Consider the following 27612-nt stretch of genomic DNA (forward strand, 5'->3'; position numbering starts at 1 on the left):
TCTATGATTATCATTATACATGTACACTTCTCTGACATCACTAATAAACACTAAACAAGCCAAAGGAAAGCATGCAGATGTAGAGAGTGAAGTCTTGATAAGATCATTGAGCTTTAGTCTCACAAATATGTGATATATATATATATATATATGCTATATAAACAGTTAGCATACTGTAATAAAAAAAACAATATGGCTGCAGAGGAGGCAGATCCTCACCTGAAAAAAATAATTTTATATGTATTATTCCAATAATCTTGGTAGTCATGGTAACTTTTTGTTGGTAGTTTTGGTAGTTATTATAGATGATCAGTTCAAATTGTGTGCATTTTTGCATTCGGATGCAGACCATTGAAAAATGCACATCTCAATGCAGCCGCAGAGAAAGCTAAATTGCAGAGTGCTTTGTGTGTCTATAATTAAGCATGTTGTGAATGCAGAAATGATGAGAGGGAAGATGATGATGATGATGTTAACCAGAATCTTTATTTCCTGCTAACAGCACTTCCATCAATGTGCACAAAGGGGTGAGAGTGGTTTACTCCTGACCAACTGCAATCTGCACGTAGGTAGTGTCTGTGTTCTTTCGCGAGATAAAGCTAAATGCGCACATTTGCAGTCAGAGTCAACAGATCAATGACTTTTACGCAATGGGATGGAGCCAGTGGCTGCATAAATACAAGTGGTGCGTGACAAGGGGAAGCCAAAGCAGCAAAGTGGCAGCAGAAAAAGGCAGATAGCAAGCCAGAGAAAGCTCTTAGAAGATTTTTTTTTAACAGAAATTAGTAGACTGACTGCAAGATGCAAACAGTACGACAGTGCTCAGCCTGTGCCAGCCGGGCCGCAGGAGGACTTTTGAGGTCGCAGGCAGATGTTTTGGCGCTGCAGAGTGACAGGAGCATCCCCAGGGGGAGAGCAGCTTGCAGCCGCATCCTCAGGTACAGTACATTTAACGATATCTCCATGCTTACAAGCCATGAAACCACTGCACTTTGCTTGCTCACTTCCTTTGTCCCCTAACAGCAGTTCCGCCTGCGCCTACACCAGCAGTAGAAAGGCCACAAACAGGAACACAGTGCAATGGAAGGAAGCGACGCACACAAGCACAGCATCTTTGAGCCCCTCGATACAGGTAGATGAGTCTATATTGCTCTTGCTATTCATATGATCGTGTCAAAGGTAATCTAAAATATCTTCTTCTAGCAAACAGAGCAGCTTACTTACTGCTCCTTGATCAGAAGAGCGGCCTCTGTGGTCACCGACAGCACAAGCACCCTTCTCTCGCAGAGCACTTTGGCTCTCATGGATGCCTTTGCCAACTATACAAAGGTGACTTTTTAAATCATGTGACTAGCTCATGACATCCAGTACAAGAACTCTAGCAGGTTTGGAGCAGGATGATTGCCAAAAGCTAGTTAAATATGTTGTTAAAGCTCATGTGCATCTCCACATAGGCGAATACACCAACATGTACGTACCACCAATGTTTCAATGTACCACAGCCACCCCTTCCACAATGCTATGTGGAAGTCAGTGTAGAAGTTTATACACTAAATAGATGAATATGCTTCATATGTAATGTTAATATTAGCCCATTTGTGCCTTGGCAGAGGTAAGACAAAATCAAAACTGAGCATTAGAATCCTGTCAGTTTTTGGTAGTGTACCTAATGCGAGTCAAAACAAAACAAAATGCACAACTCAATAGTCTTAACTATTTCAATGTTTATAAATATATACATGTAGTATAGTATAATATACTGGATATTTTTCAATCAACTACCCTGTGCACATACGTATATATGTCTATTTTTTTATTTTTAGTACATGTATGGTGCATATGATTACAATTTTTTTTTAGTAGTGAATATTTTCAAGTGCTTTTGGAATTGGTATAATGTATCTATTTTACAATATCTTATTTCAAATATAAAGCTATTATTAGTATTATTAAACATGGTGGTTTATGTGTGTGTTTACAGTGTATCATGTTTGTCTCCACTCAGGCTCTCCACACACGGATTGCCCTGCAGAGACGTTATCTGGTCTCACTGGGAAAACTGAGCCCTGCAGAAGAAGACTCTCTCCAGCAGGCCATCTTCAAACAAAAGGCAGAGGTCAGTCTAGAAACCAGTGACAACAAGCCCAGTTTAACACTTTATGGGACACTCGACATCAGAAACAAGCATTCCTCTAATATTATTATATTAATGTTCCTCTTGTCCGATACTAACACCACAGGTTAGTGAGCAGCTCTCTGAATGTAAACGTTCAGAGAATACTTGGATCAAGGCGGTCAACTTGTGCAAAATGGCGGCGGAGGCGGCATACACTTCAGGAGCCCAACAGGCCTCCATCACACTGAGGGCCAACATCCAGCTGGCCCAATCCCATGTGGACGAGGCCCGTAAACTGTCAGCGGAGGCAGATAAGAAGCTGGCTGAGACCAAAGTAGAAGAGATCCAAAGGATGGCCGAGTATGCCTCCTCCTTGGAGGGCTGCGGGGAACACGAGATCCATGAGGCTTATTTACGAGAGGACTAAGATGAACGAATACACCCACTTCCAGGCAACAATATCATATAAATTACAATATAGAATTCTTGTTGCATTGATCTTTATTTAAGACTATTTATTTGATGAATAAATGCTGTTTGAGCTACAGGGTAAACAAGTAAAATGACCTGACATTATGAGAAAGATATGTGCTGTTGTGTGATGAATGAAATAAGGCTGTGACTTTGTGTTCTTGACAATCAAACGTCTGGCTGCTTGGTGTCATATTTTTTATGTAGTTTTCTTGAAATAAATTTCGTTATGTATTTTCATTGCTCATTTTTCATTGTTCAGATGTCATCATAAACAATAAAAACATCTGTGTATTTCAATTGAATCGATATTTCTTTCAAATGTAATTGACATTATGGTATTTTGTTTGTTTGACATTGAAAAGTTTGTAGCAGCTAAGAGGACTCAAGGGGGGATATTGTGTTGGTGCCACTCAAGTCCCCCATGTGAATTTGGACTCCAAAGTGAACATAAAACACCCCCTTGAAACTCATTAACTGCAAAAGGTGTTCATAAATTATTCAATTGATCCTCTGATGAGTTAAGTCGCGGCTTGTTTTTCTCCGATGTAGTGTCAGGAGTAGACCTATTAATAATTAAGTCCACGGCTAATAATTATGAGCCAAATAGCACTATTAACAGACGATGCTGATGTTTATGTCGTTTGTAGCACCTATCACGCACCCACAGGTTTCATCAGTTGGCGGTGATAAAGCAATATTTGGAATCATAAAACATCTCATATGCTGCTGCATTCACAACATTAATCACACCAGCACAATCAAATTAGACGATAATAGAAATGAAAAAATAAAAAAACACTTTATAACATACCATATAACCAAATAAATGAACCAGAACAGCCATTCCAAGAGTATGCTAGCTCGAGAATGTAGCTACAACATATTTGGTTTCTGTTTTAAGATATATACATTGTTAGTGTTGCATAAATAATATATTGTGGAACCTTCAGATCACAAGAGGGCAGCAGACACCGGACATCTAACAGGAAATAATGACGTGTTTGGGGAAGTCTTTATTGTGGCGGACCAACATGGCCGCACTCGGTAGGGGAACAGCCTTCCTACGTTTCTTACGGTAGGTGGACGTGTTTAAGTTAACATGACGTTTTATGACTCTGCCACGTTAAGTGTCAAAACAAATTACAAACAACTGTGTATTTTAGGAAGCAAAACGATTAATTAGACGTTGGTATTTGGCCGGGACGTAAACCGGAAGTCATTGTCGTAGGTTGACGCAATAGGTGCGCAAACAAAAGTAAAAATGCAGTATAGCATAATTAAATACAGACGTATCTATACATAAGACCTTTAAAATAACTGGTCTTGCTTTAGTGTAGGTACTATTAATGTAGACAAGTTAGCTGCCAAGCAACAATATTAAGTACACCTGCTCAAGCTAATGAGATTGGGTAGAGTTGTATCAGCAAACATGCTAATGCTCACAAAGATTAATCATTGGAAGTTATAATGGTCACAGTTTAATGTTATTTGAACATGCATAAAATTGACAATTTAACACATCACATAATTCTAATCATAGTTCCAGGAAGGAAGGAAAGTTTTTTTTAATCTAACCCCCCATCGGTTCACATCAGTTGAAGTACATTTCTTCACTTCCCGTATTTCATGTGATCTTTTCCATACATAGAAAAGCGATAAGGTAACAGCAATATGGTAATATAACTGTCAAGATCATAATAACCATATATAATTGTCAGTGTAATAATAAGCACAGAAACATAACAGAACTAGTTCAAGGCTCTTCTTCCTTGTGTTTTGCAAACTGTTTAGTCATTGCTTGAGTTCCTTAATCGGGCTGTTCCAAAATATTATTCCACTTACAGAAATGCTGTGGCTTTCAAGTTTAGTTTTTCCCTGAGATCATAGTTCTCCTCTTGTCGAAAAGTACTAATACATATATGTGTGTGTATAATCTCTTTTGCAGGAGCAATGCACGCATACTGTGCAGGAGCAGCAAACCTGCAGGACACAAGGTGGGAAGATGGAGAAACATTGTATGCACAAGTGCCACATCTCTAGTTGTGGGCGGTGGCCTTTTGTGCGCCGTACCTTTCACTCAGGTAAGAAACAGGTGTATTACAGCATTTTGTCCCCCATTGTTACTTGTTTGTGAGTGCGATAGTTGGTTCTGTGCTGCAGGTTCAAAGTCTCTCTCACGAATCTCTGATCAGAAGAGCAGCCTCTTTGGTTACGGACAGTTCCAGCACATTCCTCTCTCAGACCACTTTAGCACTCATAGATGCCATCACAGAGTATTCAAAGGTGAGTTTGATGGAAAAAGCTAAATGTCACTCTGGGAGTTCATCCCAAAATTTCTGCAAAAATATGCCTCAAAAGTCAAAACGCATTCAAACTGTAATTACGTGTGACATCAGGAGACTTCATCTCAGGGATCATAATGGTTTTGTTGCACCACACAGAAGAGAACCAGTGATTGCTAAGAGGAAAAGTGTGATGATAACCACAGAACCGGAAATGTAACTTACAGAGACAATTGTTCGCAAACAGGCTGTGCATACACTCATAGCACTCCAAAAACGCTACCTGGCCTCACTGGGAAAACTGAGCCAAGCGGAGGAAGACTCCATCTGGCAGGTGATGCTTGGCCAGCGAGCAGAGGTGAGTCGACAGTCATCTTTGGTTTCGCCTTTCACGCATTGTTATGGTTGATACGACCTTTCACCCCAGCAGAAAATTGTTTATGCTCTACTGTGATAGGTCAACGACAGACAAGAGGAATGCAAGCGTTTCGAGTCAGTCTGGGTCAGCGCCCTCAAGTTGTGTGAAACGGCAGCCGAGGCAGCGTACGCTTCAGGTGTGCAAAAGCAACCATAATGCTTTGTGCGTGCATTCCACACTGCTGTGTAGTAGGAAATGTCCCACTTGCAACTTCCAATTTGATCATTTGGTGCCACTCGATGGCTTTATGTTTGAAACTGAGATGATGGTCACATGTTTGTACTTGTAGGGGCTGAGCATGCGTCCGTCACCATGCAGAACAACATCCAGCTGGCCCGCTCTCAAGTTGAGGAGGTAGAGAGACTCTCAAAAGACGCAGATAAGAAGTTGGCGGAGGCAAAGGTGCTGGAGGTGGAGGCCATGACTCAGCACGCTGCTACTTTGAAAAGTAACAATGAGGAAGACGTACCCGAGGCTTACCTCAGAGAGGACTAAGGCACTACGTCGAATCATCAGTCTTCTCATGATTATCCCCACAAAACTCCTCATATTTAATTATTGGAAACAGAATTCCATCTGCAGATTGTTTGCAAATTCAAGTGTTCTGTCTTCAGAATTAGAGTTAAAGAAGCCAGCCAGTACTTCTACTACAGAGGATGGTTTGGGAGGGTGGTGCAGGGGTCTAGGAGGATGCTCATTCATGTGCAGATCCAGTGATTTTTTTCCCTCCGCCACTTAAGCTGTTGATGGTTTCTTCCATGTTCTTACAAGTGTACAATCAAACCAATTTGTGTTAACTTCTTGGCCTTGGCAAAGAGCTATGCACTCAGTGCAATATTGGGGGGGGGGGGGGTTGTGACTGACTCTGTATTTACTGTGATCTGATTTTTTGTGTTTTGCAAAAATACAAGTAAAAGCACATTGTTTGTGTGTCCTTTTGCATAACAGAAAGTTCACAATATAGTACAAGGACACACAAGTAGCAGCTTTTAGAAACTGTGCTAAAAATGAAGCCAAAAGGGCTTCTTAGGTTTTCCAAAACAGGGTTTAAAAACAGCACAGAGCTCTGTCGTCTAAATATAATACGCAACTTCTTTTTGTGAAAGATTTGGGAACAAAATGTTTCCTGTGGTCAGGGAAGCACATTATTTTCCTCAAACTGCCTCTTAATGCTCCTGGACTACATAGATCAGCCTGTTTTATGTATTATTTTCTAGAATTGTAGAATGATGACAGCGGCTTGAGTGTTTCCTTTTGTTTCGCTTTACATGTTTGTATTTTCTAAACACGTTCACTTGACAGCCTTGCCTTTCACTACAAATTAGCCATGTCGTCTTTGGCAGGTCTCCACTCAAGCTGGCATCTCATATTCCATCTTTCCCTTTAACCTCCACTGTGACAGAAGTAAGCAAAAAGCAGCCTTATGCTTTTGTCTATTCATTGGGAAACCCATACAGAATGGCAAAATCTGCATAAGCTGCATAACTGGAACTAATATGGATTTAATCTAGTTCCACATATACTCAGTCAAATAACAGAAATTTTACATGTAGATACACACCATCAAAAACCTATACATTCATTTATCGTCATTGTACATTGAGGGTACATACAGTACAAAAGAAACAAATGCAATACAGCAACACTATCATCTGCTTCATAATTGACGCACTGTAAATATACCAGGTCACGGCTAATCAAATCTTGTATAGCCTAGCTTGAAAACAGCTAATTGGACAGCGAACAGAGATGCCGCACTTCATCAAATTACATATAAACACACTTGGGTGACCTCCCAACAGCAAATAATTTCAATTCATGCCGTCTATAAAGAAGTATTTTGTCACTTTAAGATGTATTTGTTTCAAGGACGAAAATAAGTCTTACCTGTAGCCACAAAGGAATGAATCCCGCCAAACGCACATCGGAAATGACGCAATATGCAAGGACAAAAACAGGAATCATTGGGAAAATAAGAATAACATTATTCTATCATATGAAAACATGACAATATAATTTATTTCACGAGTTGGCAACATGTTTAAAAACAACATACATCGACAATTTCAGTATGCCACTCTATGAAGCTGAAAGTTTCTGGCTCAAAAAGTGATGCTTTTTGGACATCCGGCCACCAGATGGCAACCTAGGTGCACATTTCCATTACTTTCATTCCCTGCCCTTTACTTAATAATGCTTAACGTATCGGTGGTATGCAGCGCCACATATGCTGCTTTATGTTGTTTACACGTGTTCATTAATCCTCATATATCTCTCAAGTACTCAGCCATTTTATAATATTGCCCACACACACTTTAATGGCATGACTCTGGAAGACAAAGTGCAAGTCTAATTGTCTGCACATTAGCCTTCCAAAGGTCATTTGTGTACTGCAGAGGAAGCTTGTTAAGGGGACAATCTACTGTTTATGGATACACAAGCAAACACAAGCACCTGGGTGAGCTCTTCCCGCTCTTGATGGGTCCAGCATTGGCGGGAAGGTGCGATTGTGGCTCAGAGAGGCGGAGGGGCTGGGAAGTTGAACATGCGGGCCCTGGCTGACCAGTGTGACTAGTCAGGAATGTTGTGTTTTAACAAAGGCTGTTTTCACAGTCGGTAAAGCCAAATGTCTCAGATACTCTGTGAGGATGTGCAGCCACTGGTCACAGTGGAAGGAAGGTGCACCCAACCTGGCCATGTACAGTACATATAAGCAACAAAAATGCAACAGAGTGGATATAGTTGCATCATAAATCCCCACGTGGGGGAGTCACAATCGCAAAGGTTGTGGGACATAAATGCTCAGGAAAGAACCGCTGCCAAACATTCAGGCATCCGATTGAAAGCATAAGACTGCAAATAAGACTGCAAAACAAACTAAACAGAACTACAATTAAGTAAAATTACTCACTCTTTGAACACCGTCAAAGGCATGGAGAGGGAACTCGAATGGCTGTTTTGTAGTGTATGTTGGCATCAATTCATTTGTTTATCCATCCATTGATATTTCTATGGGTCGCTGGACACTAGGGTGGTGGGCATGCTGGAGTCTATCCCAACTGTCTTTGGGCGAGAGGCAGGGTACAATGGCAGGGCACATATAGACAAACAACCATTCACACTCATTCATATTGTCCATTCATACCTATGGACAATTTGGAGTGGCCAATTAACCTAGCATCTTTTTGGAATGTGGGAGGAAACCGGAGTACGGTGCACGGGGAGAACATGTCCTGTGATTGGCTGGCCACCAGTCCAAGGTGGACCCTGCCTCTCCCCCCAAGACAGCTGGGATAGGCTCCAGCACCCCCGCGACCTTCATGAGGATAAGCGGTAGAAAATGAATGGATGGTTATTATCACATCTGACCCCTCAACTACCATTATTGCTCATTTTGTTGCAGTGAGTCTATGGTTATCATCACAGTTGACCTATATGACTGCTCATATTGTGGTAGGGAATTCCATTTTTGATTCCATGTTTCAGGTCACAATTTACCTCCTACTTATTCTAACCTCCACCGCTACCCTGCCGTGGTAGCATCACAAAAAAAACAAAACACACGCGAACTCCCAAGTTGTATAACGCTCGGCAGTTTCTCATCCTATTTCAATGGAGGAATGGTGGTGTGTTCACGTTCTCGACATAGCTGCTGTATACAGCTGAAATGAATGGTGTTAATAAACCTGTGTGTTATGAACACAATTATCATCTGAGACATTAATGAGTTGTGTTAGCCACCCCAGAGGGAGTGTGGATTGATTGTTGGAAAGGGCACCATTCCCCCACCTTAGGATTTATTTATGCTCCATCGGGATATAAATAACGCACCAGAGGGTGTGGATGGTGTGCTAACATTAGTCCCACTGAAGTCCTAGGACTTCATAACAGACACAGACCCACCATAATCAATAATGTCTCAACATCAGCACATCCCATTGAAAGGGGTACTTTTGCTTAAATGAATAAATATATGTCCCTCAAAGTGCTGACAAGCAGTAGTCAGCCCATGTCAGTACTGTAAATGATAACAAAAATAAATAGCTAAAGGGTTAAGCAGTATAAAGTTTATTTCCCCCAGTGACATACACGTGACTGATTTGTCCTTCAGTAAGTGATCTCCAATGGTTTTATATTAACTTTCACTTCCTTGTTAATGCTATTTTTACACCAATCGCTCAGTGATGCTCCTTGACAACACCCCAAAGACTTGCTGGACACAAAAGTGGACATTATCTGTACACATCAAATACTGAACAAATCAATATCCCACACAATATTTTGCTTTAAATAGTTCCCACAAGATTTACAATGCAGTCTTCCAGAGCAAAATCCCCCCCCCCCATTTCCCCCAGCCATTGTTTTGCATGAATGGCATGTAATACATCTCCAGTAATCTGATTAGAGGATATTTAATCTGGCATAATACAAGGATTTAGAGAAGATGTTGACACCCCATAAAAGGGGAGACTCGGAATTATGTGATATTTAATATGTCACTTTAATACCATAAACCTCAATGATGATATTGGTATATGTATGTTGCAGATTATTATACTATATATTTTTGTTCAATTGTCCCATAAATTGTTTTTGACTGAAAAGTGATTGAAGTGAGTACAGATGCTGGATGCTTCCGAAACAGGCTGGCTAAGAATTCAAAGCAGATCGTAAAAACAATGTGAGGGAGGATATCATGGGACATTTTGTATCTTAGAATAAGTTTGTTGTCAGACTTTTGGGGCCGGAAAGTGAATGGAATGAGGTTCTCCAACTAAATTGGTACCTGAACGGGCTGTGAAAGAATTCAAAACCAAAAGTAAACACTGCAACAGCGACATTTTTTACAATTTTATGTAAAAGAATAAATAACAAAAGCAACTTTGTTGTTGTTCAATGAAAAGTGAACAGATTGAGGTTACCAAAATAGTTTTCTGCCTACAGGCTGCAAAGAATTCAAAGTAAGTAAGTAAAAACGAAGATGAAGTCAAGAAGAAGTCTGGACCATTTTGGACAACAGATTAATCAATTTGTTCTCTAGTATTGGACTTTTGGGCTGAAAGGTGAATGGAATGAGGTTCTCCAACTTCCTAAATGACCTGCCAAAGAATTCAAAACAGAAAGTAAAGGACACTTTAAGAGAAGAAGTCAGGACCATTTTGGACCATAGACTAACCAAGTTTGTGGTCTAGTATTGTATTTTTTAGCTGGGAAGTGAATGGAATGTGGTTCCACAACTAATTCACTGCCTAAACGGGCTGCCAAAAAATTAAAAACAGAAAGTAAAGACTGTAAGAGAAGAAGTCTGGACAATTTTGGACCATAAACTAACCAGGTTTGTTCTCTAGTATTGTACATTTTGGCTACAAAGTGAATGCAATTAAATTGCTGCCTAAACAGGTTGCCAATGAATTCAAAACAGAAAGTAAACACTCTAAGATCATAATTTTGACAATTTTCTGTTATAAAATATGTATCATTTTCTGTTATAAAATCAGCAAGTTTGTTGTTGACCAATATAAAGTGAACAGAGTGAGGTTCCCCGACTAGTCGACTGCCTAAACAGGCTGCCAAATAATTCAAAAGAAAAAGAAAAAACACTTTAAGAGATGACGTCATGGAACAATTTTTACTATAGACTTGTTTGTTCTCTACTATAGTACAATTTGGCTGGAACGTGATTGGAATGAGGTTCCGCAACCAATTTCCTGCCTAAACGGGCTGCCAAAGAATTCAAAACAGAACGTAAGCACTGTAAGAGCAATATTTTTTTTTATCATTTTCTGTTATAAAAAGGGAACTTATTTGACCAATAAGTTTGTGACCGATAGAAAGTGAACCGAGTGAACAAACTAGTTTGCTGCATAAAAAGGCTGCCAAAGATTACAAACCTTAGACTAACCTTAGACTAAGTTTGGTGTCTACTATAGTAGAATTTGGCTGGAAAGTGATTGGCATGAAGCTCCCCAACTAATTTACTGCCTAAATGGGCTGCCAAAGAATTCAAAACAGAGAGTAAACTCTGTCAGAGCAACCATTTCAGTTCATAATCTACACGTTAAATAGAGGACAGGAGGGATCCAAAGTACTTGTTGTTGAAGACATCTAGGAACTGGACAAATATTGAAGATGACATCCTTTCTCAGCTGAAAGTCAGCAACAATCAACAATAACAACTCCATAATGGCAATTTTAACAATATCAATAAATACATTTAGTTGCCTAATTATTGGGCAATAAACTAATGTATTTTCTTTGTATAATATGGTACATTTTAGTTGGAAAGTGAATAGTGTGCAACTTAAAGGAGCTGTAAAGACCCCAAACAATCACAGTAAGAGTGAAGCGTGGGCTATTTTGGAGGATAACTGAACAACCTTTGTTGAAAAAGACAGATCTGAACTATCAGTGAGCATCATCAGAGTCATCTGATTGAGCTGAGTGAGCGCCATGATGTTCATTGTAACATCAGTACCTTTATCTCAGCTTTGATCACTCCGGAGCCCACAGTCCAGCCTCTTGGCAGGGGAACACAAGTTTGCAGTGCTGAGGGGAGTCTCGCTGGTTGAGCAGCACAAACCAATTGGTACAGCCCATGTGGAGGCAGGAAGCCTGGGAGTGAGAGGCAGGCAGTCAGTCAGTCTTGGTGGGACACTCACACAGTCCAGTCTGCGGAGCCATGGAGAGAGTACAGTCGCTTGGACTGCGACTTTTCACAGCGCTCCTCGTCTTTTACGGACTCCCCGGTGAGTTGTTGAGTTGAACCCCATTGCTTATGGGGTTTTTATTTCTTTATTTTTGACAGAAGTTGTGTGCTTTTCCTCGGAACCGTCGCCTTTGACCGGCGAGTCGTGCCCGCTAGCTTGCGTTGAAGCTAACCAAACAATCTGTCTTCACTTTGGCTGCCTCTCTCCATCAACTATGTTAACAACACACTCGTTATCATCATCACCGCGTTAACTGGGACCCCATGAGCAAAACTTTCACAACGCTTTTCACTCTAGTCGTTCAGCTCTTCTTAATCTTCCATGGATGCCACATTACAGCAGGGGTCTCCAAGCACTGGGACGCAGTCCGTACGTTTAGTGGGCGGAGCCTAACCGGGCCGCTAAACATTCTGACAGAGAAAAACAATATAGTATTATATATTTTTATTTAATAATGTTAAATTACATGTAATTGTGTATCAATTTTGGAAAATATATTTCTTGTATATCAGGAGTACCCAAAGTGCAGCTCAGGGCTATTTTTGGTCCGCAGCTCAGCATGTTCTGAAAGTATGATTTATTATTAATTATATTACACTAACTGTACTCATAACAAAAAGAAATTCTGTATTGTGTTCGGTCAAAATAGGTCATAATAGACTCTGCAAAACATGAATGACTCAGAATGGCAAGGAGATATATACGATTTTGTAAAACATGATTTTGTCGTTTCCAGGCATGCTGATGTGCCAAATCCCTTTTTGTGTTGTGAAGAAGTTCATTGTTCCATCATTTTGTATTCAAGTTAAAGGACCTATCCAGAACATTCCACATTGGCACTGTTGCTCACATTCCCATGCGGACCGCTACCAAAACAAGGCTGATGATTTTGTTGCTTTCAGTCATCTAATATGGCAAATCCCTGGTTTGCTTTGCTGACACTCATTACTTGTGTAAGGGTTTTGTCGCGCTGACCAATACCAAACAAGACTCACCAGCAGAATGGAAGGTTAAAAACACGCTGCACCATGTCACAGATGCACATCAAACCACGCTATTATCATCGTCTCTCTGGAAAACACTCCATTTGTGTTTTCATTTGATACTTGGTTTTCTTTGTTTTGCATATCGTTACTTGACAATAACATTAGATCACCATGAGGTCACATACTCACTTTTTTTGGCAGAAATGTGTTTTAGCGTAAGTAGCGTTCACCCAGAGAGTTACCAGAGAAAGTGGTCCAAAATGGGTATAAAAGATGACAATGTTTTGCCAGTGTGAATGCTGGGATGCAGATGGTTGGAATGACTAAGGGAAGGCAGCACAGACCCCCCCCCTTTCAGGCGTGAAGGAGGCTGGGGGAAATGAAGACCTACTCCAAGGGAGGCACTGCAGTCGCAGAGTCTCTGGAAGTATTGACCTGGGTTTGGGCTGAATGCCAGCTGGAGATTCACCCCCTCCATTCCTCTCCTCTACAGACTTTGTCTCGAGTAGTGCAGCCTGGGGGGTTTTGTTCCTGCATCCCAGTCCTAAACTAGGATTACTAGACACAACTAAAGGGGTACAATGTCTGACTGATGTCTGTCTGAATGCTTTTAGGCTACTGAAACTTAAAAACCAAACATAAAATGTCAATTCCATATGTATGGTATGTGTGCAAGCTTCCTTTCGAACACCTGCTCAATTATGTCACTAATGGACATGTTTATCACTGGCTTTGTAGAAGTGCACTGAAGTAAAAGTAAAATATTTGTGTTACCTTGTCTAGCTACATACATGTAAGACGTGGGAAACCGCGGTTTAGTATCATTTCATTAGTATCATTTCATTTGCTGCCTAGATGGACTGCCGCAGACTTGTTATGATGCCTAGTCGGGCTGGCAAAGACCTAGAAAGATGTGGGGTGATAAAGTAACTTTGTTGTAGATACGGTACTATCATGGTCTGTTGTTAAATGAGAAACTACTTAAAGTACGACCACAGTAACAGTCTTTTTAAACAGAAAATTGGATTGCCCTTTTGCAATACAGTGTACAATTTGAATTAAAATCTGTACTCTAGCAATTTTTCACATAAAACTATTTAGTACATTTTACTCCTTATTTCCTAAAATTACTCTTAATTAGTTATAGCTGTGCTATATAATTATGTAGTCGTGACATATTCTCCATATTTGAGGTCACCATTTGACAGCAAAACTATACGTAATATTCTTAGACAAATTCTTTGGATCAGATGAAACCATTTTTATAGTGCCGCGTTTGACATTTACTGTCACACTGCAATTTACACTTCCCAACATCATAAAATAAGGCATTTCCAGATTACATGTGTTTTCCTTGATCCATAAAGCTTTAATGATGTATCATGACATTCTCACTGACTGAAATGCTCATGATATTTCTAGAATCAGGCTGATTGATCGTTGGGCCTTTGTTTGTAACGTCTCGATTGTTGCCACAGGTGTCATCTCTGCATGGTATACCTTTTTTTTAAGCTCATTTTTTCAGATAGTAACCACAAAACCTGCTTCATAAATCAACAAAGCACACTGCACTGAAGTAAACTTTGCTGATTAGCTTCCAAACAAGTTGTACCATAGGACCAGATAGTTCCATTGGTGGCCAGGTTCATGGATTCATGTGGACACAAACCGATTCAGCAAAGTAGCCTGTTGTGTTTTGGACCAGAAACCCTACCATTGTCATCTCGTTGTAGTCTGTGTTGCCGAGGCTATCTGAGCATAAGAATGGCTCAGTGACAGAAATGGTAAAACTTGATGCTGTCATTTTCAGGAACCCCGGGGGGGGCTGGAGTTGTTGGGAGTGTCGAGGTGGGGGTGGATACTAGCAAGGGCGGAGCTTAGAACTGTGAGGTCTCTTAATTGAAGACCATAGTACGGTGGTTTGGTTTGATCGGCGGCATAATTCACATCTAAATAAATATTGCAGTAATGGAGCCACCAAAATTACAGGCTCAAAGCAGAAATAGATTTTTTCGAAGGTCACGCAGTGACAGAGCTAATTCATTAAGGATTTACAGCTGATGGGTGTTAATGAAAAACAAGAAGCAGTTAATAACTACGTTGCTTTAACGTTTCTATATTGACATTGATTGTACAGATGGACATTCTGAACTGGTTTTCATTATTTCAATAGCTTAGTTGGCATTTGTTATTTGAAGCAAATGTTATTCATTTTAGATTGGCAGAAAATACAGAAGAGAGGATGTTTTTCCACTGACATTTTCGTTCCAGAAGAAATTATGCGATATTTTGCTAACCATTAAAGTTTTGTGCAACAGAAAGGTGGCAGTATAGCCTGAGGCTCTGATCTGGCTCTTAACTCAATCTCACTGATTTTTGTTGAGAAATATAAGCATGTAAACATGCTGGAAATGGATCAAAGTTAGTGGGGGAACTAACTTTGCCAGCCAGGGGAACCTCACTCTATTTAGTTTTACTGTTATGGCTTTACGGCGGATATATACTGTATGTATTTTTAAACGGTGATCCCTATCAACTGTGACAGTTTAGCTCAAAGAAAAAGGCTAAAACACTCAGCTAAACAACTGAACATGGTAAGTGTGCAACAACAATGCTTTTATGTATTTAGTCTCATTTAGTGTCAGCCCAAAGTGTTAGATGGGCGACTAGCTCAGTAGCGTTGTCCAGTTTTCTGCTGTTTAGTCATGTGAAAAGTCTAACACTGCAGGCCAAAAGTCTCTTACTGTGGATAATGTGGAATCGTAACACGTTGGGGTGGGTGATATGGACCAAAACTCATATCCCGATATATTTAGGTTGACTATGGCTACACAATATATCCCCATATTTTTTAGACAAAAGTTGTTTGGACAAAAGTCAAAGCCAAATATGCATGAACGTTTTATTAAAACGTAAACAATCTTGTAGAACAATAGCCGCTGAAATAAAATGGTACATTATCTTTGAATAAATACAGAAAAAGTTAAATATGCTGTTCAATCTTCAGTGCAATCATGCGGCACCCACAGTAGTCTCTCTGCAGCCGGGCTAGCGGCGTGAGCAATTCCATCTTATGTTCCCCATGACGACAGACGGTAAACTTGGTTGATACCATCTTTAGCAACCTTTATACAGTCTTTTTTGCTGTTTACTCCTGCTATGCCGCCTCTCCTCCATATTTTTGTGGGGATCTACGATCGCTCCGCGTAGCAAAAGGGTAGTCAAAGCCAACAGCTGCTGCCGAGTGTAAACAATGCAGCAAACGCAAACTACAAACGTAACAAGATGAATATCCATAGCTGCACACTTGCTTAAGGGGTCGATATGGCACAAAAAACAACAAGAAAGTAATAAATAAAGCACTATTAAACACTAATAACGCAGCAGAAGATGCAGAGCCGCTGGAACTAGCTTGCACTTGGGCGGTGCCATCTTGAAACACAGTCTATATCCATATGAACGATATGCTGGTTTACTAAAGACCGCAAAATAGCAAAAAAAAAAAATGCTCGGTAAGGAGAGTCTGCGCTTTGCTAGCATTATGTTCGTATTCCTATGTGCCTACCTCACCTTTGTTGATGTCGACGCCGCTTGCAAGTGCTTCCGCCCGGCTGGGTGGTGTGTGTAGACTCCCAGAGATCCCTCCATACTGGATTTGACAATAAACTTGTTTGTCTTTAGTCCAAAATTGTACTTTCTGATGTGGCAGCCAGTTTGGGCAACAAGCCTACTAGCTACAGCATGCTGGGACTTCACAATGCGTCCATATTAATATTATATTCAGTATATAAGATTATATTAATATGGACATCAGATCTCTCAAAAACCACTCATCCCTTTCCATCCCGACACTGAACATTTCGTTCAGCTGCAAGTGTTAATTGTCCACAGAGGATGTTTTTTTTTTTAGGGAAACATCTCTGGCCTCAGCTGTTGCGTTCATCTGATCTTCTCTGATGACCTTTTTTAATCTCCGCTGTGAATCAGCAGACTGCAAATCTTGATCTCGTTAAAGCGCATGCAGCGTTTTCCTCCATCCACAGATGATTGTCACTTTATTGTGGGACCTGCTGGCGGAGTGTGGTGCTTAACAGCGAGCGAGCGGCTTGTGGTCACCAGCTTCTGTAGGACTCCACCCGTCGCTTCCCCTTTCCTGACAGATGTGACCGTCAAAAGGCTCCGCAGAGAAAAGTGCTCCGTGGTGGTCCATTGGTGAATTCAGAGCTGGGACTTCTAGTTGTAGCTTATCTCCCTCTGGACACCGGCTACAATAAATTAGAAGACAATAACGGCTGAGATTTATCGCTCACGCTGCTGAATGAAGCAGGAGTAACCGCCTGCCTGCCCGCCTTCCTGCCTTTTACTCGTGACTTCACCCACATTTTTTGCAGTAATTTTTTGCACTAATGCTTTACAGATACTAAGCAGAGGTCCTGACTCGACTGGTCAAATTCATTCCTTGCGTGAAGTGAGTGTAATGATAGATGATGTCACATTTCTCATTGGCCCTCCTGTCATTAAAAAAAGTGCCTGGCAGCTCCGTGTGTGTATCCTGGAAAACACATGGCTGACCCGACTTTGCTGCACGCACAAAAGTCACGTTTCAGAGCATCCAATTTCACCTTATCTCACCCCAACTGGATGTCTCGTCTTGTTGAAACATTCGCTTTTGTTTGTTTTTAATACTAACCCAGGTCAGATTTGTACTTTTATTAACAATAGTTTGCCCTTCTCGTGCAAAATCTATATGAAGCAGTGCAATTCTACAGTCTACAACCAAAATAATACATGTTTTGTTAAATTCAAACTTCTCTGACAGCTATTCTACTGGATACATGCTGGATGCACAGAAATATGTTCATTTCTTGAAATGTTTGGCCGCTGTCTGATTCTATGTATTTGTAGGGCTGTTGTTTTCATTAATTGAGTAATCAGTTACGTCCTGTACCGATCAAATCAATATGAGCCAAGCACAGTTGGTGGTTTGGTCCGCAACATATCAGAGAAGAGGAAAAAATGTTGATCATTGTTTCCCAAAGTCAAAGCTGATGTGTGTGAATATCTTGTTTTGGCCAAAACACAAGGATAATAGATGACAGCTTTCATGGATGACTCAGGAAAATATTCACATTTGAGAGGCTGAATTTTTCCTTTTCAAATCATTCATTCATTCATTTTCTACTGCTTTTCCTCACGAGGGTCACGGGGGGTGCTGGAGCCTATCCCAGGGGCGAAAGGCGGGGTACACCCTGGACTGGTCGCCAGCCAATCACAGGGCACATATAGACAAACAACCATTCACACTCACATTCATACCTATGGACAATTTGGAGTGGCCAATTAACCTAGCATGTTTTTGGAATGTGGGAGGAAACCGGAGTACCCGGAGAAAACCCACGCATGCACGGGGAGAACATGTAAACTCCACACAGAGATGGCCGAGGGTGGAATTGGACCTGGTCTCCTAGCTGTGAGGTCTGCGCGCTAACCACTCGACCGCCGTGCCGCCCCTTTTCAAATCAATGAATCCTAAAATAGCTGTCTTATTACTGTCAATTCCGAAAGATTTGAGGGCAGCTTATATTCAGATGCCCTCAAATCTTGCACCAGGCTGATTTGCAGCAGAGCAGGGGTGGCCGGGGAGCGGCAGCAAAAAGCGTGACACAGACTGTCGCGGTGTGTGGCAAGGGAATTGTGGGGCTTTTCGGTTCTGTTGTAGTAGTTTTAGTGCAAAAGGAGGATGAAGACAGCAGTGACAGTGAGTTTTCTGGTAGGCTGCTGTGGAACAAGTTGTGTGATGCGTCGTTTGGCACTGTTGGGGGAAAAGCATTCTTTCACTTTTTCACTTTTTTTCTTTCAGTTTTTCTGTGTACTAAATATCCCTTGTTACGACATGGACACCTGTGGCTTATAGGCCGGTGTGTCCTATATGCGTACAAAATATATTTAGATGCATTCAATCACCTGGAAATTGCGGTACACAGAAAGACATAGATCAAAGCTTGCAATCCGACCCACACTCGGAGTTCACAGCATCACTCGCAAGCTCAGGTGAGACGTGAGACATTTCATTGGAGTTGAACAGCTGCCGCGGTCCAAACAGTCCCAAGCAGAAGCTGTAGTTGATCAAACTTACTGAAGATTTGTCAGATCAAAACACAATCGCTGAAAAAGACTGTTGGGTAAATGCACTGTTTGTGCACGCTAAATATCAGGGGGCGTTGCGGTAATTGGATAATCAATTCATCATCAATTCATTGATTAATTGATACAGTTGTGTTTGTTTGTGTAAGATAACTCTTCTACTCCTGAATTGCTGCCCATACAAGGGTGAACTTTTATCAAATCGCCACGGAATTTGGTACAGACCTTTAAGGGAGTGACAAGCACATGTGTGTAAAGTTTCAGCCAAACTGGTGGACAAGCATGGCCATCATTGCAGAAGCACAGATGGGACTTCAGGTCTAATTGTCAATAAGTTATGGAATAATTTTAACACTTTAGATGATATCTGTATTACATGTATGCTAGCATGTCTTTTAATGCATTTTGACCACAACCCATGGGGGACACCTCAAATGTCAAGCAATTAGGACATGACTTTATGTCGATGTTCTGGCAATCCATGCCTTGTTTGGATCCTGAGGAAGTTGTAGATTTTTCATTTGGGTTTTAAATCCATCCTTCATCATTTTGTTGTGCAGCTGATTTTAGGTAAATAACAGATTCCTGAATAATGTATCGTATTATCACTAAATGTATTCAGTGAGCTGCTTCATAGTGGTAGGTTTAGGTGAACTTCTGACCATGTTTTGGAGGACAAATGTGTCATGTCTTTGTGTTTTTGCCGTCGGTTGAGGGGAATCAGGAGGTAGCAGATGAATGCCCATTGAAAACGTGTAGAAGGACGAGCTTGTGTGTCCTGTTGAATTAATTCAACTGGCATGCACATGATTGTACTTTGTCGGAGAGAGACTCGCTGTAAAATGCAACTACACTGTAAAAATGGCTGCCAGGTATTTCCATGGTTAATTCCCCGCTGAGAGTGGCCCTTTTTTGCCTGCTGCTTTTAGGAGTCAAGTTTTTTTTTCCAGCTTTGTAAGCGGCATCCCAGCATGCTTCTGATGTAAGGATCAGTCAGACACACCGTGGCGTCACCGTTTATATTAAACCGAGGTATACATGCGAGGATGTGCAGAGTCAGCACAATCCTCCCCAGGAGAGGTGCAAGGGGTTATGGGAAACAGGTGTGGCTGCTATTCAGTCCTATTTGGTCCAGTCATTCAGCTGTCAGGTGGTTACTGTGTTTGGGTTGCGCGCACAGTCGGTCGTAAGCACGACACACCCCTACCACCCAAGTGGGAGATTATTAACGACCATCAGTCAACTACTGAAAAAAGCTGACTGAAGCAACTGAGCTTGTAGTGTTGTCTCATTTCCCAGTGGCACACATACGGTATATACTCTTTGGCTGCTACTCCAAGCAATAGAACAATACATACAGAAAGCATGGCATGCACTCTCCATGAATGGCAGGCCCAAAACCGTAGGAAGTAGGAAATGTTTACTACAATGTATGGCAGTCCAAAACATTTCCCATCGTTGTCAGAAGGCGGCAAATCCTGCATTTATGAATAAATGTGTGTCCTGTAATAAAAGTATAACAGGATTGGATTAGTCATGTAGCGATGTCATTAATTTGTGCCAAGTTTTGTAGCTTTACACTTGATGGTGGGGCGTGCCAAGGAGAGGGGGAATTATAGTCCCCTAGCTTACATTGCTGTGGTTGTGTTTGTTCAGCAGCCGCGGTCCTTCAGACAGATGTACTGTGGTAATGGTCTCAATAAGAATATGCTGAAATATATCCACACTGAGTTTTGGCCAGTTTAGTATTCCCCCTGCACTACTTCACATGAACTCACCATATTTAATTTTCTGTGTTAAAGGAGTAGCTGGAGGTACTGCACTCTTCCACCCATAGGCTTGTGGTCAGTGGGAAGACATGATAGTTTCATGGAGTGCATATGCTGTAAAAACATGAATAAGTGCGTCTATAAATGGGCTGCTTTTATGTACTCTTAAATATTTTTCTTCTACATCCCAGTAATCTTCTTAATATGCGAGACCACTATTTCAAACCAGACATGTAACCTCTCTCTTGTTTCTAAATATGAACAAATCAGAGGTAGAAGTGTTCTGGAACCGAACTGTCAAACCACTGTTTTTGTGATTCCTCCGTTCCAAAGCATCCAAAAACTAAAACCTTTTGGTAATGGTAATGGTTTTATTTCATTTGAACATGCATCAGATTACAATTGAGTGCATCCCATAATCAGTTCACAGTTCCACATGTCCAAAAGGAGTAGGAAGAAGCAAATCTTATTAAATCCTACCCCTCCATCTGGTACTTTTACAATCGGTAACTGTTACATTTGTTCACTTCCTGCTTTCCATAATAGAGTTTAAGTTTTTTTTTTTTAATAATGCACCTCGTACCGAAATACAAGGTGATATGAGCATCCAATGACATAATACGTGTCAATATAGTGTATATATATAGCACATCATGACTGGTTCAAGACTCTTCATCTTTGTATTTAGCAAACATCAACTGCTTGTATTGTTTCTTGAATTGGCTCATCGTTGTGCATTATTTGACTTCCTTACTCAATCCATTCCATAGTTTGATTCCACATACTGAAATGCTATGGCTTTTTAACGTAGTCCTAGCATAGAAGTGTTTCAAATGTACTTCATCCCTGATTTCATATTTCTCCTCTCTTGTAGAGAAGTATTGGATGACATTTTTGGTTGTTTTTAGCCTTATGCATTATTTTAGCTGTTTGAAGATGAACTATATCGGCAAGTTGAAGTATTTGTGATTTTAGAAATAAGGAGTTGGTATTTTCTGTAGGCGGCATTATGAATTATCCTTACTGACCTTTTTTGCAGTACATTTAGTGAGCGAAGATTGCTTTTATAGTTATTAGCCTATATTTCCACACAATAAGTAAGATATGGTAGAACCAGAGAGCAATAAAGAGTGTGGAGTAATTTCTGATTGAGAACAAATTTTGCTTTGTTCAAGACTGAAATACCTTATGTTGTATATTTGTAATATGAGGTTTGTCTCAAGATGTCAATTGCACAAAAGATTTCTTTTTTAACACAGAGCAAATATATTTTTCACACAAAAACCGATCAGAACTATTACATATGAAAGGGAACTGTGTTAGTGAAGAACAAGAGTCAAGTGGTGATGACATCAAAGAGTGGCCACAGAGACTTCCAGTTTCCAATGATGGCATGCTAACGTGGGATTAAACGCATTCAGACTCATGTAATGTATTATAACATGACAAGACTGAGTCACCAAAACGTGTGATTCTTTGTTTGGGCCATCAAGTCCGCAAAGGACACAGCAACAAACGGATTATGTAACTTATGTGACATTGTCATTTGCGTTTGCCAAATGAATGAGGCAACGTAAAAGTTTGGCTCAAAGTTTTGACAACTGAATCCTGCGAAAACTGGCGGTTTCCACCATGTGTCCCAAGTGGCACAGAATTTGTTTGGGTGAACACGTGTAAATTTAAGGTTGTCATTCATCCTTTTAAGTGCTGGGAAAAATAGTTGTCCCAAAGAAAGTGAACTCGCTCTGACCAGGCGGAATAATGTTGGTGGGATGCCACACTTAAATTAGACTACTCTTTTTGACTCACCACTGTAGAGGTTTTTGTTGGGCGGCTTCACTTCCGCCCCGTAAGCCCAAGTGGGCAGGGACACAGATTTTCTTGTTTCTGCTTTTTGGTTGGCCCTGGAAATTGAAAATAAACGCAAAACTTCCAACTTTCTCCAAACTCTGCTGGTGTACTATTCTTTTAGTTAACTACCACATTGCTAATGAGTGACCACAACAAAAACAGCAACTGGATGGATGAATGTCTAGTGTTTCCAACTGATGTGGCTGTCACTTAATAAAACTGGATATTATTGGGAGTGGTTCATCATACAAGAGGGTCTAAAATAGGACAATCATGGGAATGATTTGAAAGGAAAATAATGTCATTCCCTGTTGGGTTTCACTTGTACGTGGGAAACTACACATCCACTTGTGCTCTAATGAAAGTATAATTGCCTCGACATCCACCAACATCCACCAGCAAGGGTCAGTACCGAATAGTGATTAGATGGATCAGATTAGATTAATTTGATTACAAATTGGCCCTGTGATTGGCTGGCAGCCAGTCCAGGGTGTACCCCGCCTCTCGCCGGAAGACAGCTGGGATAGGCTCCAACACCGCCCGCGACCCTCGTGAGGATAAGCGGTAGAAAATGAATGAATGAATGAATGAATGAATGATTAAAAATTTGACAATATTTATCCAAAAGTATTGATTTTTTTGTGGTGCAAATGGCAGGTACCGTCTTTTGAAAAATGACTGGAATGGAATGAGTTAATAGATTCACTGATGCAGATTCAAAAGGACATATGCTAAATTCCATGATAACGATCAAATAATAGTATGATAATAACATAATAACAATGGAACCATATTAATGAACAAATTCTTGGGACACCTTTTACGCACCGCATTCACTGAAAATAAAGTCAATAAAGTAATTTCAAGTCATCAGAGTCGAGTCCAGAGTCATTAATGTCAAAGTCCAAGTCGAGGTGCAAGGCTGTTCAAAGTCATCAAAGTTGTGACCCGAGTCCACACCTCTGCTGGTTATGACCATTTGTGTCGGCACTGATGAAATTGCTGTACCGACTTTCGGTATGCATTCCTACATAGGATCACAGTGCAAGTAGAGGTAAATCATATCATTTCTCTGCTCTCCACCCAAACAAACTTGTGAGCAAATGTCCAGCAGCCAGTCCTTTATCATGACAGAGGTTCTTTGTCTGTGCTGCCTTTGTCAGTGTGGTGATTCATGGTTGTATAGTTTGTGTGAAGAGGCTGTCCTTAGGGTCATTAGTTTGCAGCTTTTTAACAGAAATGTGCTAGTAAAAACACAGACAAGAGGACGTGATTAGAACCACCACTACAGTGGAGTAGAGAAGATTGCAGTGCATTCTTTGCACTCTTATGTTAGTAAGTCACACATGTTGGCTCTAATTTGGAGTGACCTGATTATCTTTGAGGCACCACCTTGTCTTTTGCAAATAGTTCAAATAAACAGTGTGCTTTCTTAAGCTTGTCCGGCCTGAGATAGAATGGCCGTCATCAATGCATGATGCATTGTGCGTCCACCCTAAAAATACCACAGACCCCCCACAACAAACAATAACGCGGGATACGAGGAATGTTTGTGTTTCCCGGGTACACAAGACATTGTCCTTCATGAGTACTACGCCACTGCAGTTGACTCTCCCCGACCCCCCTGACACTTTGTATGTTGTCACTATTATTGATGTTGTCCTGTTAAGCGCCAATCTTTAATCGGATGACAAGAAGGGCACTGAGGTCCACTTTGCAATGGGGGGGAGCAAAGAGAAAGGGCTACTGAAGAGGAGGGTGACAAGTGAAAGAGACCCGACCCGCCTGCCTCTTTTTTAAAGGCCTGTCACCGCGTATTTGTCTCTGCTGTGAATTAGCCCTCTGAAAACGCCCTCACGCCCTGGCAGGACACAATGCAAGGAAGGAAGGGGGCAGGTTAGAAGGTGGCGTATGGCCTAATGTTGCTGTCACCCTGCACAAATATTCTTTATGATAAAGGCACGCTGTATAGGAGGCACTTTGCCACTTGGTCTTTCCTGTCTTTATCCGACTGAGGGCAGAGTTATAGGTCTGGCAAAGATAAAGCCAAATGTCTGTGCCACTGTGTTAAGCATGTAGACATTGTGTGTTTGTGTTTTACCCACTTTCACAGAACAATAGCACACAATGGCTTTAGGTTGTAATTGACCACTGTGTGCAGTCCCAAATAACCAACAAAGCCAAGCCAGAGGAATGTGAATGTCTGATTTGGGGAGTTTTTCCTCACTAAATTCCCTTGTTAATAACTTGGACTGTTCTTGTAATTCCATTTGAATCACTAAGTCATTTATGAGAGGCATTTTAGTGTTGTTTTGTCCTTGATCAGAATCACAGCAGGAGTCATCCTAATGGAATATAATGGGTGTTTAATAGTCCGCTTACATTAGCCCATGGTGGACCAAGAAGCCTCAGTGCACACTCCTTTAAACAGTAATGAAACACTGCCCCTCATTATGTCTACCTGCTGCACCCCCTTGAAAATGATCCAGGCAGGAAAGAGGGTGAGGCCGAGGGGCTGCGGCTAGCGTAGCACCCACCCCGGAGGATTGCTGACTTTGGACAGAAGCCACTTTTATACTGACAGTCTCTAATAGTGCTGCGAACACTAGCTGGCTTGTTGACACTCCACCAAAAAAGTTTAAAATACGACCCCGGTGGGTGACGTGACCGTGTTTCTGTTGTTGTAATGTACATTCACTTTGTTTCAGCATGTAGTCCTCAACCACAAGTCTGCATTCTTCATTTGTGAGGTCTTGAAATCAATCCCTTACCACCATTTATACATGATATTTGATCATGTTGTCTTCTTCGCTGCTGCATTTGAACATTTGGAATTTTCTCTTCTCATCCGGTCCTTACATACATACCGACCTAATGGAGTGGATCTCCATCCAGATGACACGCTCCTCTGGGGAGGTGAGCGCTGCATCTCGTTCTGGTCCCATACACGGCTCATCAAGCAGCCCACGTGGAATGTTTGAACCGGTTTCCAGGCAAAGAGGAAGGTTTTGATTTACCCTCGCGCTTTGCAGAGCAGCTTGTCACAATTAGTGATGTCATGAGGGAGAGAAACAAATATGGAGCATTTCTTCAAAGAAAGCGTAACCTTCCCATGAGTTCATTGTTTCCCCTGGCTTCTCGGAGATGGGGGGAAAGTGCAAAAGTGCAGCCTGTTCTTGCTCTTTGGGAGCTTTTGCAGACAAGTGCATAAGCTGATTGTATGGCAGGGTATGTCATTATCGGTTACCAAAACTTCTGATACAGAGAATCTGCAAAATTCTGAGCTATAACAGATGACATAGCCTCTAGCCACCTTTGCCGCAACTGTGTGTACTTTCACACAGGATCCCACAGTCCAATAGATGCATGTGTGTGCTGAAACAATATTTGTTGGACACTGACTGTTGTATTTTATATCCTCGGTTTGGTACTGTGGAATCACCTGCCTCTGTAACGGCTGTGGTATTGCCTCAGGAGGCTCCGGATTGCCAGGTTGAATTTTTCCATCCATCCTGTGTCTGTGCCATTTATACAGAACAGGGACAAAATGCCAGGTCAGCAGTCTTTTTGTGAAAGACCTCACGTATGTGCGCCAACTGCTTGTCTGTAGTCTTCTGAATACACTTTGGTGGCACATGTGTTGGATAGCATTAGCACAGCAGCCCTGTTGTCCATCAACATTGTTTTTTGTTTTGGATTGACTCATGTCGACACTGAACACATAAGACCGAGAGCTTCGAAAGTGTAGTGTCAGCCTCCCCTCAGATATAAGATGGTTGGCGCCTCCCCTACTCCCCCCAAAAAGTGATTTTCTGCAGCATATATTGTTGAAAAGGAGAGGAATGAAGATTAGCCGCAGCAAGACAGAGTACATGTGTGTGAATGAGAGGGACCCAAGTGGAAGAGTGAGGTTACAGGGAGAAGAGATACCGAAGGTGGAGAATTCTAAGTACTTGAGGTCAACAGTCCAGAACAATGGAGATTGTGAAAAGGAGGTGAAGAAGCGTGGAGGCAGGATGGAGCGGGTGGAGAAAAGTGTCAGGCGTAATGTGTGATAGAAGAGTTTCAACTAAAAAGAAAGGAAAGGTATACAAAACTGTTGTGAGACCAGCCATGTTGTTTGGTCTAGAGAAAGGTAGCAGAGATGAGGAGGCTGAGGTTCTCATTGGGAGTGACCAGGATGGATAGGATCAGGAAGGAGTACATCAGAGGGACATTACATGTTAGAGGCCTTGTAGATAAAGTCAGAGAGGCCAGACTGAGATGGTTGGGACATGTCCAGAGGAGAGATAGTGAATATATTGGTAGAAGGATGCTGCCAGGTAGGAGGCGTAGAGGAAGACCAAAGAGGAGGTTTATGGATGTAATGAAGGAGGACATGAAGGAGACAGATGCAAAAGACAGGCTTGGATGGAGGAGATTGGTTTGCTGTGGTGACCCCTGAAGGGAAAAGCTCAACGAGAAAGAAGATACGTATATTGTGAAGTTTTCAGCATTGTTTACTCGCTCACAAACTAAGGCATGGAATAATCAACATGATTATTAAAACATACATTTATCTCCATTTTGTCTTATTGTCCACATGCAAAAGTATATTTTTGTTCTTAAAAAAGTGAGATTTTGGAAAACTCCAGCCACAGCGGAGATATTGAATAACTGCGGCTTTGGTGTTTTTGTATGGACAGGAAAAACAGAACATTTTTTGCAACATTACCTCATGTATTTAAACCGTATTTAACAACAGATTTAATTCATTGGTTTCATTCCGTGCAGTGGGAGACAGGCACAGCGAGTAAAAGAAAAATGTTGTTTCCTGGGCTGAGTTTAAAGATTATGTACACATCATTATATATGCGATATCGGGA

General features: G+C 41.3%; 3 protein-coding genes across 4 annotated transcripts in view; all 3 read left to right on the forward strand.

Annotated features, from left to right (window-relative positions):
• Nucleotides 1-691: 691 nt before the first annotated feature.
• LOC131134710 (diablo IAP-binding mitochondrial protein-like) lies at nucleotides 692-2822 on the forward strand. 2 transcript variants are annotated; one of them, XM_058080271.2, is made up of 5 exons: nucleotides 692-938; nucleotides 1024-1132; nucleotides 1204-1329; nucleotides 2006-2116; nucleotides 2241-2822. In XM_058080271.2, the coding sequence occupies exons 1-5, from the start codon at nucleotides 802-804 to the stop codon at nucleotides 2541-2543; spliced, it is 786 nt and encodes a 261-aa protein (XP_057936254.2). In that variant the 5' UTR covers nucleotides 692-801; the 3' UTR covers nucleotides 2544-2822. The 2 variants fall into 2 exon arrangements, with proteins under 2 accessions (XP_057936254.2, XP_057936255.2); XM_058080272.2 differs by having other exon boundaries at nucleotides 1027-1132.
• A 712-nt stretch (nucleotides 2823-3534) lies between these two features.
• On the forward strand, nucleotides 3535-6487 carry LOC131134711 (diablo IAP-binding mitochondrial protein-like). The gene is made up of 6 exons (XM_058080273.2): nucleotides 3535-3665; nucleotides 4536-4671; nucleotides 4751-4873; nucleotides 5120-5230; nucleotides 5330-5426; nucleotides 5580-6487. Exons 1-6 carry the CDS (start codon nucleotides 3583-3585, stop codon nucleotides 5783-5785), a joined length of 756 nt encoding a protein of 251 aa, XP_057936256.2. The 5' UTR covers nucleotides 3535-3582; the 3' UTR covers nucleotides 5786-6487.
• Nucleotides 6488-11735: 5248 nt separating this feature from the next.
• Nucleotides 11736-27612, forward strand: part of nectin3a (nectin cell adhesion molecule 3a) — a 38317-nt gene continuing 22440 nt past the window's right edge. The window contains exon 1 of the mRNA XM_058080793.2: nucleotides 11736-12036. Coding sequence (XP_057936776.2) covers nucleotides 11970-12036 — 67 coding nt within the window. The 5' untranslated portion in view covers nucleotides 11736-11969. The remainder of the gene's footprint in view (nucleotides 12037-27612) is intronic.

This window comes from Doryrhamphus excisus, linkage group LG8 (assembly GCF_037039965.1).
Source record: "Doryrhamphus excisus strain RoL-2023G ecotype Guam linkage group LG8, RoL_Dexc_Guam_v1.1, whole genome shotgun sequence".
Classification (NCBI taxonomy): domain Eukaryota; kingdom Metazoa; phylum Chordata; class Actinopteri; order Syngnathiformes; family Syngnathidae; genus Doryrhamphus; species Doryrhamphus excisus.

What these genes read in the sequence shown, in the direction of transcription:
- LOC131134710 (XM_058080271.2), top strand. Translation starts at nt 802, where the DNA reads ATGCAAACAGTACGACAGTGCTCAGCCTGTGCCAGCCGGGCCGCAGGA. An exon ending in CCTTTGCCAACTATACAAAG is followed by an intron (nt 1,330 to 2,005) that starts GTGACTTTTTAA and finishes GTCTCCACTCAG; the next exon opens with GCTCTCCACACACGGATTGC. An exon ending in TCTTCAAACAAAAGGCAGAG is followed by an intron (nt 2,117 to 2,240) that starts GTCAGTCTAGAA and finishes CTAACACCACAG; the next exon opens with GTTAGTGAGCAGCTCTCTGA.
- LOC131134711 (XM_058080273.2), top strand. Translation starts at nt 3,583, where the DNA reads ATGACGTGTTTGGGGAAGTCTTTATTGTGGCGGACCAACATGGCCGCA. An exon ending in GCCTTCCTACGTTTCTTACG is followed by an intron (nt 3,666 to 4,535) that starts GTAGGTGGACGT and finishes TCTCTTTTGCAG; the next exon opens with GAGCAATGCACGCATACTGT. An exon ending in CCATCACAGAGTATTCAAAG is followed by an intron (nt 4,874 to 5,119) that starts GTGAGTTTGATG and finishes GTTCGCAAACAG; the next exon opens with GCTGTGCATACACTCATAGC.